The sequence below is a fragment of the Chaetodon trifascialis genome, chromosome 17 (assembly GCF_039877785.1).
Source record: "Chaetodon trifascialis isolate fChaTrf1 chromosome 17, fChaTrf1.hap1, whole genome shotgun sequence".
NCBI classification, from domain to species: domain Eukaryota; kingdom Metazoa; phylum Chordata; class Actinopteri; order Chaetodontiformes; family Chaetodontidae; genus Chaetodon; species Chaetodon trifascialis.
In genome coordinates, this window is record NC_092072.1 from 10,096,084 (window position 1) to 10,114,571 (window position 18,488).

General features: G+C 42.4%; 2 protein-coding genes across 2 annotated transcripts in view; one reads left to right on the plus strand and one right to left on the minus strand.

Moving 5' to 3' along the window:
• The window catches only part of csmd3b (CUB and Sushi multiple domains 3b), a 324,934-nt gene that overhangs the window by 243,337 nt on the left and 63,109 nt on the right, over positions 1 to 18,488 (plus strand). Inside the window, exons 17-28 of the mRNA XM_070985476.1 lie at positions 120 to 258; positions 1,037 to 1,224; positions 1,387 to 1,575; positions 5,648 to 5,764; positions 6,086 to 6,301; positions 9,393 to 9,581; positions 12,622 to 12,722; positions 12,875 to 12,943; positions 13,118 to 13,274; positions 14,908 to 15,099; positions 17,795 to 17,921; positions 18,257 to 18,459. Coding sequence (XP_070841577.1) covers positions 120 to 258; positions 1,037 to 1,224; positions 1,387 to 1,575; positions 5,648 to 5,764; positions 6,086 to 6,301; positions 9,393 to 9,581; positions 12,622 to 12,722; positions 12,875 to 12,943; positions 13,118 to 13,274; positions 14,908 to 15,099; positions 17,795 to 17,921; positions 18,257 to 18,459 — 1,887 coding nt within the window. The remainder of the gene's footprint in view (positions 1 to 119; positions 259 to 1,036; positions 1,225 to 1,386; positions 1,576 to 5,647; positions 5,765 to 6,085; positions 6,302 to 9,392; positions 9,582 to 12,621; positions 12,723 to 12,874; positions 12,944 to 13,117; positions 13,275 to 14,907; positions 15,100 to 17,794; positions 17,922 to 18,256; positions 18,460 to 18,488) is intronic.
• The window catches only part of LOC139346420 (zinc finger protein 516-like), a 372,274-nt gene that overhangs the window by 54,949 nt on the left and 298,837 nt on the right, over positions 1 to 18,488 (minus strand). The gene's annotated exons all lie outside the window — the stretch shown is intronic.

The window sequence follows — 18,488 nt, forward strand, 5'->3', positions numbered from 1 at the left end:
TGCCATGGCCATGAATATAGGACATCAAAACAACACGTCAGCCTGTAATAATTAGCAGTTGTTATGTTGGATATGCAGGAAAAGTGCAGGAGATAAAACTGTCCCCTCTCCTCCTCCAGCCCCGTGTGGAGGCCACTATTCAGCCCCAAGTGGAGTTATCTTGTCTCCCGGCTGGCCTGGTTACTACAAAGATTCCCTCAGCTGTGAGTGGGTGATTGAATCAGAACCTGGACGCTCCATCAAAATCACGTTTGACAGGTGGGTGGCATAAATCTTTGATTTTGCACATAATAAAGACTATCGGGGCTCTGCACAGGCAGAAGTGTGCACATTCATTAGACTCACCATCAGTTACTCCTGACAAGCAAAGATTTACAAGACTTAAAGTTATGGGGACTCACCAAGAACATGGTAATTATCTCTTAAATTTCGTAGGCTATGTAATTAATATTGGGAGTTGTATATTAATCAGGAAGGCTGGGTAATATTTTGCTTTATGTTATGTGTTCCCATTAGCTGTGAACCAGTGATAGAAGCAATGCTTTAGAGGCCCCTGTAAAATCATTTTTCATTGGTTAGAGTTTCTGTTTCAACTTTATTTCATTGTAAAGCGCCTTCAACAGTATTCAACATACTTGTAGAGGCCTTGACAGACTAGAGCTGTTAAACTTTTTTCCTGGCTCCGTGCAGCACTCAATTAAACAAAAATAAGAACCGATACATACACAGAAAGCATGATTTGCATGGTTTTGATTGTCTCAGATTAATAGTCGTCATTTTAAAGCTTTACGGTGGAAATTCAGCAGGTTTTAAGGACCAGTTGGCCGTCGTGTTTCAGCAACAGCATTTTGTTGCCTTGACAAGCTTGGGTTTGAATGCTGCACACAGATCCAGTATTATGGGATGAACATGAAGCTTGATCCCCTGCCCAGTTTTGTGTTGTCCTAATTGTTTTGAAAAATTTGTGAAGCCAAAAAAAAAAAACACAAAACCACCGATGATAGCACTGTGTTGCTCTGATATCGTTGTCTCACAGGTTCCAGACAGAGCTGGGATATGACTTTCTGGAGATCCATGATGGGCCAAACCTCCTGTCTCCTCTGGTTGGCTCCTTTAATGGTACCCAGGTGCCCCAGTTCCTGTTCAGCAGCAGCAACTTCCTTTATCTGCTGTTCACCACCGATAACAGCCGATCGAATGCTGGCTTCAAAATATTATATGAAAGTAAGTCAGAAACTAAAACAGCATGTTTATGCATAGATACAAACTTGAAACCGTGTGTGAGTTTTAGATTATGCAGATCAGCAAAACTAAATATAATAATCTAGTCTTTATCCACATGAATACCATTTAGACATCTAATCCTTTTTTTTTTTTTTTTTTCAGGCGTTACAGTGGACAGCTACTCCTGCCTGGACCCTGGTATTCCTGTCAATGGTATTCGGTACGGGCAGGATTTCTCCATTGGGTCCACAGTATCGTTTGGTTGTGATTCCGGCTACAGACTCAGCCACGAGGAGCCGCTAGTATGTGAGAAGAACCACTGGTGGAGCCACCCCTTACCTACATGTGACGGTAAATACCTTAAAAAATAGCACATTGTGTATAAAGATGTCTGGCCATTTATAGGTAGGCATCACTCTACATCTGAGCATTGATCAAATATTACATCACCATCCTCGGCTCTGAATCGTCTATTGGCAGATGAAAAAAAATGTATTAGAAGATTGCTTCCTCTACCAGCAGCACATTCAAATCAACACAACATTTCATCAGCATGTTGATGCAGAGACAATATGCACAGTATGGCCTGTGGGTGCACATACTTACATGACACAAGGTCAACATGACTGTCCTTCCAGTAATTGCACACTGGCAGTTTATTTACAGTACAAAGAGTTCGGAAAAGCTAATAAAAGAAAAAAACAATTAACTAGTTGATCCAATTGAAAAACGCATATATATCAGCAGTGGAGCCTGCCTGGGGAGCTGAGTCACATAGAACATGTTGTCCTGCGACAAAACCACTGGTTGAATCTCTCTCTCTCTCCCTCTCTCACACACACACACACACACACACACACACACACACACACACACACACACACACACACACACACTTGGATGTACGCAGGGGCAATTTGCAGTGAAGGCTGCTGTGGCTGATAGGGGATGATTTGAGGAGAAGATTAGAGATCTGTGGCCATGTACAGTGTGTGTGTGTGTGTGTGTGTGTGTGTGTGTGTGTGTGTGTGTGTGTGTGTGTGTGTGTGTGTGTGTGTGTGTGTGTGTGTGTGTGTGTGCGCACGCGCATGCATGCATGCGTGTGTGTGCGGTGCCTTTATCCATGTGCCTCCTGTCACCTCCTCTCCTGTGTGAACCGTGAACACAGGAAGGTTTGAGGTAAGGTTGACGAGAGCCTGTGTTGGTTGTCACCTCCTCTCTCTTCTCTCTCAAATCAAGGAGTGTCGGGGGGTGGGGGGGTGGGGAGTAGCTGAGGGGAGGAGAGGATCTGTTCTCTCTCTCTCTCTCTCTCTCTCTCTCTCATTCCAATCATGGGGGAGCAGGAGAGGAGGGGGGAAGGAGAGATGCTGCACTGCTGCATCAGTTTTGTGGCGGCTTGCTTGGTTCGGCTTGTTGGCTCATTCGCTCGTTAACCACATTTGAATTGCACAGTTTTCCGGGATTGGCAGTGGTTTCCCGCGAGGAGACAGTCTGAGCATATGAACATCAAGCACGCTGCCTGGAATTTGCGGGCTGAATGCCATTAGACCGTGTTTACACACCATCTCAACATTGAAATATAGGAACTGTTTGCTGCTGTGGTTGGTTGGAAATGGTCTGCACTCATGATTGACAACTAGTACACGATGAATTCAAGCATGACAGCGCCAAAGGCAGCCAACTCAGCCCGGGGAAAGTGTTGCAGAAATCAAACCCTACCCCTGACTCCAGGCGAGAGGATTCTTTAAGCGATTGTGTGAATCTAAATGAATCAAACATGGTTCCAATTACTTTATCAAGCCTTTTTGACGTCCAGAGATTGATGTTTTAGTGGAATCACTCAACCCAACTTCACTCAAATGGAAGAGAAAACGGATGGAAAGCCTTGCTGACAGATAGAGGTGGAGAAAAAGGCGAGATGGATTTCGAAGAGAGACGGAAAGACAAGGACAGAGAGAGAGGGAGAAAATGGCAGAGATAGAGATGTAATGTAGTGTTTCAAACTTCTCACATAGCTCAGCATTCAACATTAAGAGCTTCCTGGCAGAAAAGTATTAATAATTAATAGAGCTATGAGTGTGAGCGCATGCAAGCTTTTGTGCATAAGTGTGTGTGTATCAGGTCGTGTGAAAACACAATCTGTGTGTGTGTGTGTGTGTGTGTGTGTGTGTGTGTGTGTGTGTGTGTGTGTGTGTGTGTGTGTGTGTGTGTGTGTGTGTGTGTGTGTGTGTGTACGTGCCTGCTTGCATCTGTGTTGTTGGAAATATTCTCGTTCCTCAGCCTTGTTTTGAGGGATGCTGATGTTGTAAAAGTCATAGTGGCTGAGAGTGAAGATACTGATGCTCCGGTGTGGTTTGAGCACATTTTCAGTGTCTGACTTGCCTGCTTGATGAAGCTGTGGCGGAGGTCATCATTACAGAGGGTAGTCCGGGCTGCAGTTCCCAGAGTTGGTGGTTCTCAGCTCCCAATGAACTGGTTAATTGTCCTGCCCAAGGAAACGTCAGGAGAACTTTCAGGTTTGCCCTTCTCCCAGGTGCTCTGCCACCGTCGCACTTTTGAGGTAATGTTATGGCATTTTATAGGTTTATTGTAAGAGAAAATGACAGGCCGGTCGGCCAACTGTAAGATGAACCAACTGGAGCGAGCAGGAATGAAGCACCTTGCAACACATGCATGCATTAGTATGCATGGAATGAGCAACAGATTTTTCCAAGCTTTTCCGAAGACCTGGTCTCAACTCTGAGCATCTCTGTGCGAGCACAGGTCTCTCACTGCATAACAATGTGCGCAGCTGAACCATGGGCAGAACTCGCAGGGTCATCCTGAGGCTGTACTGAGAGGTTCAAAATGTTTTAAGTAGTCTTGAAGAAACATTTGCACTGCGTCAAAGCTTTGAATATCACTGCATTGAATCACTTCAAATCGAATTTTTTTCAGAAACCAAAGATATTTTATAGTTCTTGCCCGCCACAGCAGCTCTTGCATGGCATTAATGTTGTGGAAAACTATCTTAAAATTATAGCATTGTTTTTCTTCTGACTTTCACTTCATGTCTCAGATTTCTGCCTCAGAACAAGCTGGAGCTCAGAGACTGTACATCCCAAAGCAACAGAATCTTGCGAATAGGTTTCAATTCTCCCACACTTATTGCACAGGGTACAGAGTCCACTTATTGTCCAGATGGTCACTTGTTATGTAACTAGCAACTTTGCATTTAAGCCAGTAATTCCAATTCCTCCAGTAACTTTGTTTTTCACTACTTTCTTTTCACATTTGGCTCCCAACACAGACACATATATTTTTGACTGACTTTGAGTTGTTTTATACAGAGCCTACTATTGCTATCAATGCTGAAAGACTGCAAACATTCAATATCAGATAAAATAAAACTCCAAATGTGTATGGATAAATACTTCAAGGTTGTGTCAGGTGGCTCTAAATCCTCCACACTGGACCTTTAATTAGCAGCATGGATCTTGAAGATTGAGCTAATTACGGCTAAGCACAGAAGCAGAACGTTTTGTTCTGCCAGAGAGAGACGCTATTGTTTAGTGCATAAGAGTATTTATGCTCCATGTGTTTGCAACTGCAGAGTGTACTTACAAGTGAAAGTGCTTTTAGAGGTCTATAAAAAGCTCCTCTGTACCCCGGCTGCACAGAGCGGAACCCTAAATGTGCGTGGATGTCACACTTTCAACATACAGGGTACTGTGGTCACTGTCGCCACTGATGCCACTTATTGTCACCTACAACAGATGTTAAAGATCCGTCCTCTTTGTGCAACACACTCAAGCAAAGTGAGTCAGATCAAAACAAGCATGCATAATTTAAATACCAGCAGATTAAACTGATACGTTCCTCTAAAGAGAAAAATTAACACCGTTTTAGTTCATCTCTTAGCGTTATTATGCTCTGTCTACATATATGAGGGATGACTTGAATCTCCTGTGCAGTTAGTCATTGTCAGCCGCTGGATAGCTTCAGGGACATTAAACTATATCAACAGAAAATAATCCATTATTTATAATTCCAGTGTGCGGTGGATTTTACATTATTTATGTCATTATTTTATGTCTGTGCAACAGTGGGAGGAATAAATCAGAACAACACAAATTTTGTAGCTGTCAGGAAATGCAGGCCTTTCTACCCTCAAGTTTAAGAGGACTTCTCTCTCTCTCTGTCTCAAACTCTCTTTACTGCACTCTCTCTCTCTCTCTCTCTCTCTCTCTCTCTCTCTCTCTCTCTCTCTCTCTCTCTCTCGTAGCGTTTGTACTATAGAAGTGGTATTAAAGTTCCACGAGGGAAGCGTTATCTCTTTTAACAATCAACAATTTGATGCTAACCTTCTCTCTGCCTCTGTCCCCTGTCTCTGCACATCCCCCTGCCCCTCTCCCTCGCACTCTGTCTCTCTCAATCTATCCAGCTCTATGTGGCGGGGATGTTAGAGGTCCCTGGGGAACCATCCTTAGTCCCGGCTATCCAGACAGCTACCCTTCATCTCTCAACTGTACCTGGACTGTTGAAGTCAGCCACGGGAAAGGCAAGAGACACACACAGATTCACACTCCTTAATAGAGACAGACAGAGAGACAGCAGCAAGTAGCACACACGAGTGTAGTGCAGCTACTCCTATAGTACAGCCACAAACTTATATTACTTCTGTTTTTTTATGGTTTATAGCATATTCAGAGGGGTATATTCCCATTCATGCTTATATTGGTGGCTGTAGTCAGGGCATGTATGCGGAAAAGTCTGTGTGAAACTAAAAAAAGTTAGCATGTTTCATGTATCATGATGTTAGCAATGGCAGATCAGCTGTGATCACTGATGGACTGAGGATGTCAATGTCTGTCTCTAACAGGAGTCCAGTTTCAGTTCAATTCTTTTCATCTGGAGGACCAACACGACTACCTCTTGGTTACCGAGAACGGGAGTTTCCTGCAACCGCTGGCTCGCCTGACCGGCAACGAGTTGCCTAGCAACATCAATGCTGGTCTCTATGGCAACTTCAAAGCCCAGCTACGATTCATCTCTGACTTTTCCATTTCATACGAGGGCTTCAACATAACTTTCTCTGGTAATTTACTTGTCTACAGTCATATTATACTATTATACTCCAATTATACTCCAAGGGGCCGTTTAGTTAATTCAAGAGGTTGATTTTTCTGTCATACCGGAGCAACACAGAGTCAGCCAGGGCACTCTAGGAGGGGGGATCCAAGACATCACAGTGAAATAATAGCTTCCATTTAAACAGAAGAGAGCAAAGCAACATTTCAACCAGAATAAAGACAATTACAGTCTCCTGAAATGTGTTCTAGTAAATTATCCGTCTGAGCTGTACTTCAGGTAGTAAAGTTACTAAAGAAATGTCATTAAGTTCATTTATATAGCACCTTATCACAGAGTACTTCGAAGTAATAGAAGAAGATAAAAACTAACAGACATAAAATCCAAACACTATACAAGTGTAGGAAGCTAAACAAAGAGTCGAGCTGCTTTTTAATGGCCTCCACAGCATCCACAGGTCATAAGGTCTGACAGGCCATAACCACTAAAGCACAACCTTTTTTCACTCTAAAACATGAAGTGAGGTAAGACCAACAAAGCCTGATCAGAGAACCTCAGGGACCTTCTTGGCATATAAGGCTGAAGTGGCTCACTCATGTAGGTGGATGCCTGACCTCGCAGAACTCGAAAGTGATCAAAAGGATCTTGTAATGGATGATCCAACACATAACAAACAAGACACATTTTCTTGCCTTTCCCATATGGACAAGTCTGAGTGGAGCACAGTAATCAGTTTTAGAGGGATTAAACACTCTGAGATTAGATAATTGTGGTACAATATATCTTTAAAGAGTAATTGAACACAGTCTTAGTCCTACTTCGACTTCCAATTTGTGGCAACAATGCTTTTTTCACAACCTAGCGTAGACTAGACCAGATGTGCAGAAACGTCACTGCTGTGCCTCATTTTGGGGGATTGAAAACTGAAAATTCTGTTGATTTGACATCTGTTTGTTTGCCTTCCTTTCATACTACACTAACATTTGTTTTATAGACATCTTTGTTACTTATTTTGCCATCTTGCGTAAACCAGAGCGTTCCCAGTAAATTGATAGATTAAGGTTAAGTGGTCAGTCATTATGCTCCCTCAGTCTTCCCCTGTCAAAGTGGATTAATGACCTAACACAGTGGCCAGACATATATACATACATCTATTTGATCAAATCCCCAGGTCGGCAAGTGTTGTCTGTGAACCTCGCTCCATCCTCGCTTGTGAGCAACTGAGCCTTTCCAGGATGCCCCTTTCTTAGCCAATCATGATACTATCACCTGTTACCAATGAACCTGTTTACCTGTTTACGCACATATTTACAAGAATCAATGACGTTGATGAGGCAAATCATTAAATATATCGAATTTGTACTGTTTTCAATTGGGTTTATGTCAAAAAAGCGTCAACAAATTAGCACATTCTGTTTCAGTTATGTTTTGTACAGCACCCCAACTGTTTTGGGATCAACGTTGTAGTGGGAGTAATTCTTCAAAGGTACAAATGATCTCCACAAAGCGAGGGCATATACGTAAAAAAAATGGGATCCAAAAGAGACCCTTGGGGAACGCCACGAGTCAAAGTCACAGAGGTCTGCAAGTGTGACCCCAGAGATACCCACCCGCTGCCTACATAAGTCAGCTTTATGCATCAGTCAGCACACAGTGATCAACAGTCTCAAAAGCTGCACTAACATCCAGCAAAACCAAGCTCCTGCATCGCTGTGTATCCGGATGTCGCTGGAGATTTTGACAAGGGCTGTTTCAGTGGAATGCAACTGACAGCAGCTATGACTGAAAATTGTCAAGAATACGATGTGCATCCAAGCTTCCTGGTTTTTCTACAACTTCAGATTTAAACAGCAGCTCAGAAATAGGCTTGTAGTTTGTGTTGTCAGTGCTGCTTTACAGGGAGTCCATGGTACATTTTATTGACTCCACAGACATTTGCCATGTGCCTTCTTGTGCCACATGTGAACAGTTTCACATATGCCTACACGACACAGCCTCCCAACACAAAACTGCTACTGTTTTGAGCGAATGTTTGCCTGTCAGCCTCCCTCTCAATGGAGATATTTCCCTGCTGGCCTCAAAGACTACCCATAAAACCTTGGGAATAGCTCATGAAAAAAAAAGCTTATGAGAAGAGAGAGGTTATACAACATTAAACTGAATGTAACCCACCATTAAACAACACAAGAAGAAAGAAATAAGATGGAGATTAACTCACCGCCTCGACAGTGGCCTTCTGAGAATATCTAAAAATTGCACTTGCTCTCCCGCTCCATCGTCGTGTCCACCACCCTCATCCAAAATAGTCCAGTTTCTGTTAATAGTCCAGTCCAAGGCTACATCTGCATTTCATAAAAGAAAACCCTTTGCCTGACTGCCCTTTCAACACTCTCTCATTGACTCTAAATAAAGGAGCACTTGAATCCGAGTCCAGGATGTTTTACTGCATCCCAGATGGCATAAACTGATAGTCAGAATGTAACACATGGGAGATGTCACCAGAGATGTGACTTGCCAATCTCAACATGCTCAACAGTCTGTGTCATCCCACAGCACACTCTGACATACACACCACACCATCAGTCTTAGCCCGCTGAAGATAAATCTCCTGCTGTAGCATGCAAAACACGAATTCAGCGAGTGCATTTCAGGACACGGCGGCGTCAGCTCAGACTCACGACTTCTGTACTAATTATCACAGCTGTACATGAGACGGATCGGGGCCGTGAGGTGTTTGCGTGTTTTCTGTTAGCATTTAATTTGGTTATGTTGGAGGTTCTGTTTTGTATAATAGGATGGATTTTCCTGGACTTTGAGAGTGATGGGTATTGATTTGTTGCTGTAACACCATTAGTAGAGGACACTCTAATCTCATCACCTCTCACTTCCTGTTATTACACTTATACAACACTCAGATTTGCCGAGTGTCAAAAAGTCTCTTATTTAAGTACGCATTTGAATATATATTTTTGTTCACTGATATTGCTCATCACAAGTTTTTTAGCCACACAAAGATTTCAGAGCATGAACCGTTGTGTGTTTTCATTGTGTTTATTCATGTATGTGCTAAGTATTCAGATGCAATTTATTTTCTGCAGAATATACTTTGGAGCCATGTGAGGACCCTGGGATGCCTCGCTTCGGCAGGAGAAACGGTTACAGTTTTGGTGTCGGAGACACTTTGTCTTTTTCCTGCAATATGGGATATCGCCTAGAGGGGGCGCCAGAGTTAATCTGTCTGGGAGGAGGGCGGAGAATGTGGAGCTCTCCGCTACCGAGATGTGTTGGTATGTGGTAACATTACTCCTGATTTTATGAATTGTTATCTAAAATCCTGTCCTGTTTTGCTGGTAAACAAGACATTTAATATTTAGAAGTCAGATTTTTCATCAGCCAACACCCTAAATTGCCAAGTGTTTAACATGCAGCATTTACCGAATGTAAGGTGCGCATGTTCAAAGCAATACAAAGCATTGTTTGTGTGGAATCTTGCAAAATATTTTGTTGGGGAATACTGAAACTCACAAGAAAATGGTAATTAGTTTGTCTTCCGTTGTTATCATGACAGTGAAGAAACTGTATTTTGCCTTCTCAGTTACCTCCTGTTTCACAAACACAGGCAAATAAGATTTGAAATGTGTTTTGAACGCTGGCCTGCAGCAAACAGAAAAACAAGTTCAGCTGCTGTGTTTGTGTTGAGGTTCTTTGCCGTCACAGAAGCATTTGCCCACATTGTGAAATTCAAAAAGAAAGAGGTTCTGTAGGCTTATTCCTTTATAGACCTGGGCACCTTCACACACAAGGCCAAACTGGTTTGTTTGTCCTGTATAGAGCACGACACAAAGGTAAAGGATGCGGAACACTTTTTTTCAGATAATGTACAGCTCGTTCGTTTTAATACTCTTTTTTAAGCTGTGTACCAAAACTTGCATGTAATACAGCGAACATAACAGATTCTAAACTAAAAAAAAGGACTTCCGCAGACACACATTTATATAAGCCACATTTCACTTACTGGAAGAACAATAAATGTCGGTGATATTTCCAGGAGACGAGTCACCAGTGGGCAGAGTTTGGGCCTGTTCATAATCCTGTGTGACACCTTATAATTATGAAATTCACAGTCAAGGACAAGCATAAATATGACTCTGATTTTTTTTATTTTACACTGCAACATTTTAGGATTCATCATGTTGTTGGGTGCTTTCAGAACTTTTACTATTAAAGAAGACACCTGGAAGGCACAAACAGAGTAAACAAACTGTATATGATATGAGCTGTATGAGTAAAGACTTTAGGACAAGAACATTTAAATGGTTGGTTGTGGTTTTGGCAAGGTTTTATCTAAAATATTTCTACCTTGACTGGGAAATGTATTTACTCTGAAAAGAGGATCAGATGCGGCAGAACACAGTCTGTTGTTCTGCAGGTCTGCAGTAGGTTCATGGTCCGTATTGAGCTCTGATTCATAATGATGCACATCAAGGAGACTGTCATCTACAGTGGAGGCTCAGAAACAGCAAACAAAAACATGCATTAGTCTGCAATATGAACTATTCACCCAAACGCAGTCAAGACATCTCCATTAGAGTTTTTCCTTTTATAATCTGTACATCCTGTGTGTGTCGTATCAATAATTAATGTACAGGAGCAGGAGCTCAAGGGAAAATATGTGAAATATTAGAGTTCCATGTTTTGTTTACATGTGCTGAAGATATTTTATAGATGGACTGCCATACCCACACATACACACACACACTCGAAATAACCCTAATGACAAAAGAGAGAGAGAAAATGATGTGTGACATTCATGGGTGTGAATCTCCGCCTGTGTTTGTGTTTCTGCATTGGGTCTGATAGCAGCACTCCAGTCATTATCCTCGGCCAAGACATCAGCCTCACAATGGTTCCCTGGGCGCCGCAGAACGGCTTACCGACTGTCACTCTACAGTTTAGAATAAGTCCAGTTCAGAACGTGAATTCACACGCGAGGATCGATACCATGTGCTCATAACTTCAGCTTCTTTGTACAAAAGAAATGTGTAAAACGAGATGTGATTTGGGTGTAGATGTAGAATCAATACAGGGTGATAATAAAAGCCAACAGATGGCAGTGAAAGTTGCTGCACTCCACAGGATTGTGAGAAGCACGGGACTACATAAAGACACACATTAACCAGCCACATATATGTCGATACCCAGCAACTTCTTAATTTTAGATCGCTGGTGAGAACATTTTACACCGCAGTCTTATTTTCAGCCTTGCATCACGGTTGCAGGGCCAGTGTTTACGTCTTTGGCTCTCTGTCATTAACGTGCAAAGACTAATAATGCAAAGAGGTGGGAGTGGTGTTGCGTGCCGGCGTTCTTTTGTGTGGTGCGGTTTGCTGGAATTAATTCCTGTGCATTGTGTTGATGAGGTGCAAATCATGTAGTGAAGAGGAGAGGAAAGGAATGGTGTGAACATTACAATGTGTTCTTTTCTCATCTGCATGTATCTGAGATGTAAACTTTCACTTGTTTGGTTGCTTTGGTGGAGTAAAGTATTGCTTTGGTGGCCCGTGTTTGTAGTTTTCAGGTCAAACATTGTGTTCATAAAGTACTGTTTTCTGGACGTTATCTTCTATTTAGTGCTTTTGCTCAGGGAAAGAAGACAGAAGCAGGAGGGAGAGGTGGATAAGAGGAAACTCGGGAGAAGCAGAAGATGAAGGTTGATTGAAGCAGAGGAGGGTAAAGTAGGCACTATTCATAGAGAGGGAGACAGAGAAAGAGCAAGAGCGAGGGAGTTAAAGAGGAAAGAGGGAGAGGGTGGAGAGGTAATTTTCTAAATGGAAACTGTAGCAGCGTGATTTATTGACGATATGACAGCTGTAATATGACTATTACACCAGCAGAGACACAGAGAGAGGATGATAATAAGAGAGGAAAGGGACACAGATTCTGTAGATGGAGGGCACATGCGAGAAGTGCCGAGAGCAGGTATTTTTAGGTAAATTAGCGTCTGAATTTTACTACCTGCCCGTTCTCCTCAATCGAAGTGGATGGCTTACTCTGCAGCTGTTCAAAACAGTTATTAAATTGCGCACACACATACACACAAGCACACATTAGAGGTGTTCGTGGATTTATCGGGGAAAAAGGACTCATCTTCTCTGAGATGGAGAAATCTTTGCACATGTTTACGCTGAGCAGGTTTAAGAAGAGAAAATCAACAGTCCAATGAAAGTTTCACTTTATTATGTCTTCCCATATGCTCTCACATCACAGAAAAACTCTTAAGACTCTTTAAAAAAAAAAAACTCTTCTTCTTTCTGGATTTTCCATTAGCGGAGTGCGGATCTTCAGTTATAAACAATGAAGGCATCCTTCTCTCACCAAACTATCCGATGAACTATGACAACAACCATGAGTGCATCTACAGCATCCAGGTAACAAACCTGTCCATCCTGACTGAGCGCATTATTCTCTGTGGAGTTTAAAAATCATAGCAGAAGTTAGTAGCTGTCCTCAAAAATGTGTGAGTACGTATTGTTCGCTTTGTTGGTCAATAAATCTAATATGGGTTTCGTGTTTACTCTAGGTGCAGGCTGGGAAAGGCATCAACATCTCTGCTAGAACCTTTCATCTCGCCCAAGGGGACATACTCAAGGTAAACACACATTCGGTGATTCCTCTGTCATTCTTCCTGACTTCCTCTCACATCAGTTTCTAAAACTGATCAGTGATGATAAGACAAAAGATTCCATTCGTGCCTTTGAAAGCTAAACTTGGCCGTCACTGGTCGCTGCATCTCAAATGAATTGCATTGTTGCTGTTGCTGCAGATTTATGATGGTAAAGACAACACAGCCCACGTTCTGGGAGCGTTCACGGGATCGTCCATGTTGGGCCTGACGCTGATCTCCACGTCAAACCATCTCTGGCTGGAATTTTACAGCGATGAAGAAAGTACCGGGGAAGGATTCAAACTGGTCTACTCGAGTAAGCGGACACAGCAGTATGAACCCGTACATGCACACGACCTAACCTAAAACCTGAATGTGTGGTTGAGTTCTGTTCTGAGCAAGAATACACTGTAAAAGAAACAGCGTTAACCTCATATATAACTCTCATATTAGAACCTCTGTGTCACACTGGTATAAAAAGCATAGCTTGCATGCACACATGCAGTTTATATAAGCAAGCTTTTGTGGACAAGAAAGTAAGTATACACTACAAGTTAGTTTTAACACATGCTGGGATTGGTTAAATGGACTGTTCAGGTAATACGAGGTATTCTCAGATCCATAACTTACACCAACTAGGACTTGCTACAAGTGTGCTTTACATGAGTTTTAGTAACATGCTGTCAAAGTGGACAGCCCAAGAGAATAAAGCTAATCAGTATGGGAGTTCATCATCAGTTCTGCAATTAAATGCCACATGACAGCTGCACTAATTACTGGGAAATACAAGTTTCACTTGCTGAATTAAATTCTAAATGGTTCTCGTTTGGGAAACCATCACAGAACTGAGATGATCACAAGAAGCTTGTCACGTTTGATTAACAAAGCTTTCAGAGAGCCCTGATTTCCACGTAGGATCCAGCTATTAAAGGTGCGTTCTGATGTTCATCAAAGCACACCCACATTTGGCTGTGCCCTCTCGGATGCAGAGTTGAAATTAGAAAATCTAATTGTTTAAATGGAGTCATGGAGGAGGATTTGCGTGGCGCTTCAAATTGTATTGTCTCGGCTGTATGAGTAGAGCGGAGCATTACTTACTCCTCTGCACCTCAGCTTCCTCATGCTAATGCACATAGAAATTAGTTTGCCATACAAACGAAAAGCATCGCTTTCAAGAGCATTGAGCAGCACTTCTTTTGTAGTGATGAAAAAGTAATATATGCCTCTTGTGTGATATAACGGTTGGAATTCAATAAAACGCAGAGGTGTGATTCAGTGAATAATGCATGATGGTTTATTTTCTTATGTACATGTCTGACATACAGAGAACAATTTCAGGTGGGCAACCACTCACGCTCGATGTCAGGACGATGGCAGATTCAAATTCAGGTTCAAATTGCCAAATGGTAAAAGTAGAGCTTTGCAAATAGCCATTTTTTAGGATTTAGACATGCACCGACTGCAGTCTTCCAGAAGATAACTCAAATCCTGGCGCACCTCGTCTTCCAGGTAATACCGTAGATCAAATCCTGGTTAAGGTCTTATAAGGATAAGCTATTTATATACCTCTTCATATCCCGCTCTACAAAATTGTGCGCATGAATAAACTGAATATTCTGAATATTACCATGGAAACTGAGCTTAGATAGACTGTGAAAAACAACATTAAATTGGATAAGGTGTATACATGCTCCAGTATCTCTCCTAATATTGGTATGTCTCGTATATCTTTTATTTTTTTATTAAATCAGGGATGAGAGCTTAACAGGATGTGTGATCTCAGCAAGCTCGTAAACAGAATACTTAAGTATGCCAGATATTAAGGGAACATTGCTGTGCATCTAAACAACACTAATTCTGTTTTCTCCAGTGAGTGTTAGATGTCCCTCAGCGAGTGTTTCAAAAACTACACACTGTTAATATCCCCCTCTGTCTTTTCCTCTCGCCAGGTTTTGAGCTGTCTCATTGTGAGGACCCAGGCGTGCCTCAGTTCGGCTTCAAGGTCAACGACCAAGGCCATTTCTCCGGGAGCAGCATCACATACAGATGTGAGCCTGGATACACTCTGCACGGGGCTTCCACTCTGAAGTGCATGACAGGCGAAAGGAGAGCCTGGGATAACCCTCTGCCTTCTTGTATCGGTATGTCTCTCACTCCATGAAGCCATTTGCGCTTTGAAAAGAGGTTACATGCACATGTATGCAGACACACAGACGCACAAAATGATGGATTGAACCTTGAACTTTGCTCTGTAATAAGCTTGAGAGGAAAAGGTGAGGAGGGTTCATTGTTGCTGTGGCTTTCACTGGTATTACTCAATTTTGCGCTCTGTGAAATGCATCGTTTACAGCACTTGATTAATGTATTTGTCGCTGCTCAGCTACCCAAGACCTGTCAGAGGTATAAACAGAGCTTTTTTTTTTAATTTACAAAAGGCAAAAATCAAGAGCAGGACATAACGGTGAGTAAATAAGAAGAAGACACACTTTTATTAAGCACAACACACACAGGCTACAGGGGGAGACTGCACACACGACATGCTTAGTGAAATTATTTTCTCCACATTTGACCCATCCTGGAAAGTCCTTCCTCCATAGCAGACCAGGAGCGGTGGGCTGCCAGCCTACAGTGGCGCCCGGGGACCCAGTTCCTTGTTGACACCATTGGTCAGGTGGTGATCTTCTTGCATGTTTTTAGTGTTTTTTTTATGGAGGATACCCCAGGTGAGCACGGGGAGAACAGGGGCCTCCACACAAAAGGCCCCCCTTTAAATGGCAGCAGGCACAGAAGGCATGGTGGAAGACACACCCACAGCGCCCCAGATGGGAATCGAACCCGGGACCTTCTAGCTGTGAGGTGGCAGTGTTACCACTGTACCACCGTGCCACCAAATATCCGCATAGTTTCATCACTTTTGGGTGTTTTTTCCTTCTAGAAATGATTACGACATCAAGCTGGAATATCAACTTTACCCCAAACATACTCGGTGAACATACAGTGCCTGTACCATGTCTTCCTCTGCAATCCGGCACAGAGTGACTTGCTGTTTTATGCAAAGTCTCTGCTCAAAGGATATTCATTCAATAATCTGAAAGGAAAGCAGGTGGAGGCCAATTTCCTGTGGAGTAGTCTTCTTGATTTCCTCATGAGATCACACACTGCGGTAGTTTTAAAGTCTCAATGAAAAGCCTATTTATTCAGGACAGTTTACCACCTGGACTCCCTCTGCCCAATTGATTCATTTCCTTTCCTGCTGTGGCTGATTTGCTCTCTGTTCCTGGAGACCGCCCTCTTGATCCCAAAAATGTTCTACTTCTACTAAAAAATGCACACACATACACACACACACACGCATCCAAACTCTTTTTCTTATGTGTTTCTCTCTGCTTGTTTTTAACCTTTGTTGATGTCGTTCTTACTCTATAAAAGGCCCAGTGACAAGCCTGTTTGATAAAATTGTTTCATAAACACTTTTTAATTTTATTTTCCTTTGTTTTTGCTGCAGCCCGCCGTATGTAATCACTGTAAAACCTACTGGGAAGCAACTTGACATATTTCCAAATGTTCCATTATAATATCATTTCCTGTTTAATTCAGTTTTCAGGACTTCAATCTAACAGGAAAATAAAAACCACAGCTCTGAATATTGATGTCAACAAGTCAATAACAGTCTTTTACTGGCTATCCAACATCAGGCCTCCAGAACACACACACACACACACACACACACACACACACACACACACACACACACACATTCATTTTCAGCTTTATTTGGTGTATAGTGCTTAAAATGCTTGCATCTGAACAGTATTTAAAGATTATTTGGACACATTTCCAGTCTTTCCTAGTAGATATTTGGTTGAATGATTGCATTCTCTAATTAAACCCAAACAAATGTGAAAGCCTATACAGAATGACACACAAAATGGCTGCTGCAGCTGTGCCCCAGATGGGAGCTATAAGCATAACAGCAAGCCTGATGTCCTTTCTTCCTTCACCGCCTTCCTGTGAACTTTCTGATTTTGGATTCAGCTTAATAAGTCTCTCTCTTCTCACTATCAATAATGAAAGACTCATAAAACCACTGGCTGATATGCTCTGACTTTATATTTTAGCAGTGACACGCCGTGACCTCAGCTAACCTCCAGTCTTAATATTATATTGCTTCTTATTATTACTGTTTCCTTCTTTACCCCCCTTGGTTCTCTCCTTTTTTCTCTCTTTTTCCTCTCCTCCTCCCTTTTTTCCTCTGTCCCAACTCTTGATATTGCTCCTGTTACTTGAGATAATATATTCCAGTGACGAAGGGAGGGCAGCCTCAAGGAGGAGGAACATGGGGAGGGAGGGGAAGCAGAGAGGAGATGAAGATTGTGGAAATATATAACCGAGAGAGACACAGAGAGAGGGGGAATTATTTTCTGTTATATAATTTGTGGAGGTTTTCTTTAGGGATGAATGCAAGATCAGCACTTTGTCTCTACTTCTTCGCCTTCCCTTCCTCTGCCTGAGAAATACACAGAGAGAGAGAGAGTTAGCTTCTTTCTTAATCCATTCGCTCTGCGGTGATCGTTTAATCACTGCTCAGTGGCTACTGAGGTGCACCTAGTGGATCTGATTGCCTTAATAAACAATTGCCACGGACAGATAACTGGTCATACATCACGCACACATTTAAATACACACATACACAGTCATCAATTGGCCATTTGTTTGCCTGGGTTGATGGTGTTTGTAACACCACAGCTGTGCTAATCAGACAGATAGAGATGTGGGACGTTTGTGTGGGTTCTGTGTGTCTTCAATGCCTCTGGCCTGTGTGTGTGATTCCCGCAGCGGAGTGTGGTGGTCGCTTTAAAGGCGAGTCTTCAGGGAGGATTCTTTCCCCCGGATACCCATTCCCTTACGACAATAATCTCCGCTGCACCTGGGCCATCGAGGTGGACTCGGGAAACATTGTGAGGTAACGTGGGCCTCCCCAGTACTAAAGTGAGAATACCAGTGTCATTCATTTTAGTGCGGACTTCAGTGTTTTCCAGTCAAAAATAGTTTGCTCTGAATGTTATTAGATTATCTGGATCTGTGATTATGTATGTTCAAATTGTGGCTCAGTTGAGCTACTGTACTGATCCCCTTTTCATATGATAAGCATACTGTAAACAGAGATGCTTGTACAGGCACTAGTAGTTTTCACCTTCCATAGAGATTCTTTAATATTCTTGAGTTCTGACAGTTTAATGAAGAGATAATGTTTGTTTAAACTGTCGATAATATTTTTATTTTTCATGCCACTTCCAGTCTTCAGTTCCTGTCATTTGACACGGAGGCCAGCCACGACATGTTGAAGGTTTGGGACGGACCACCTGAGAATGAAATGTCTTTGGCAGAGCTCAGTGGCTCTCTGCTTCCCGAGGGAATCCACTCCACGCTGAACACTGTCACTGTTCAGTTTGAGACCGACTTTTACATCAGCAAGTCTGGATTCGCCATTCAGTTCTCTAGTAAGCAATGGCCACAAATAATGCACTAA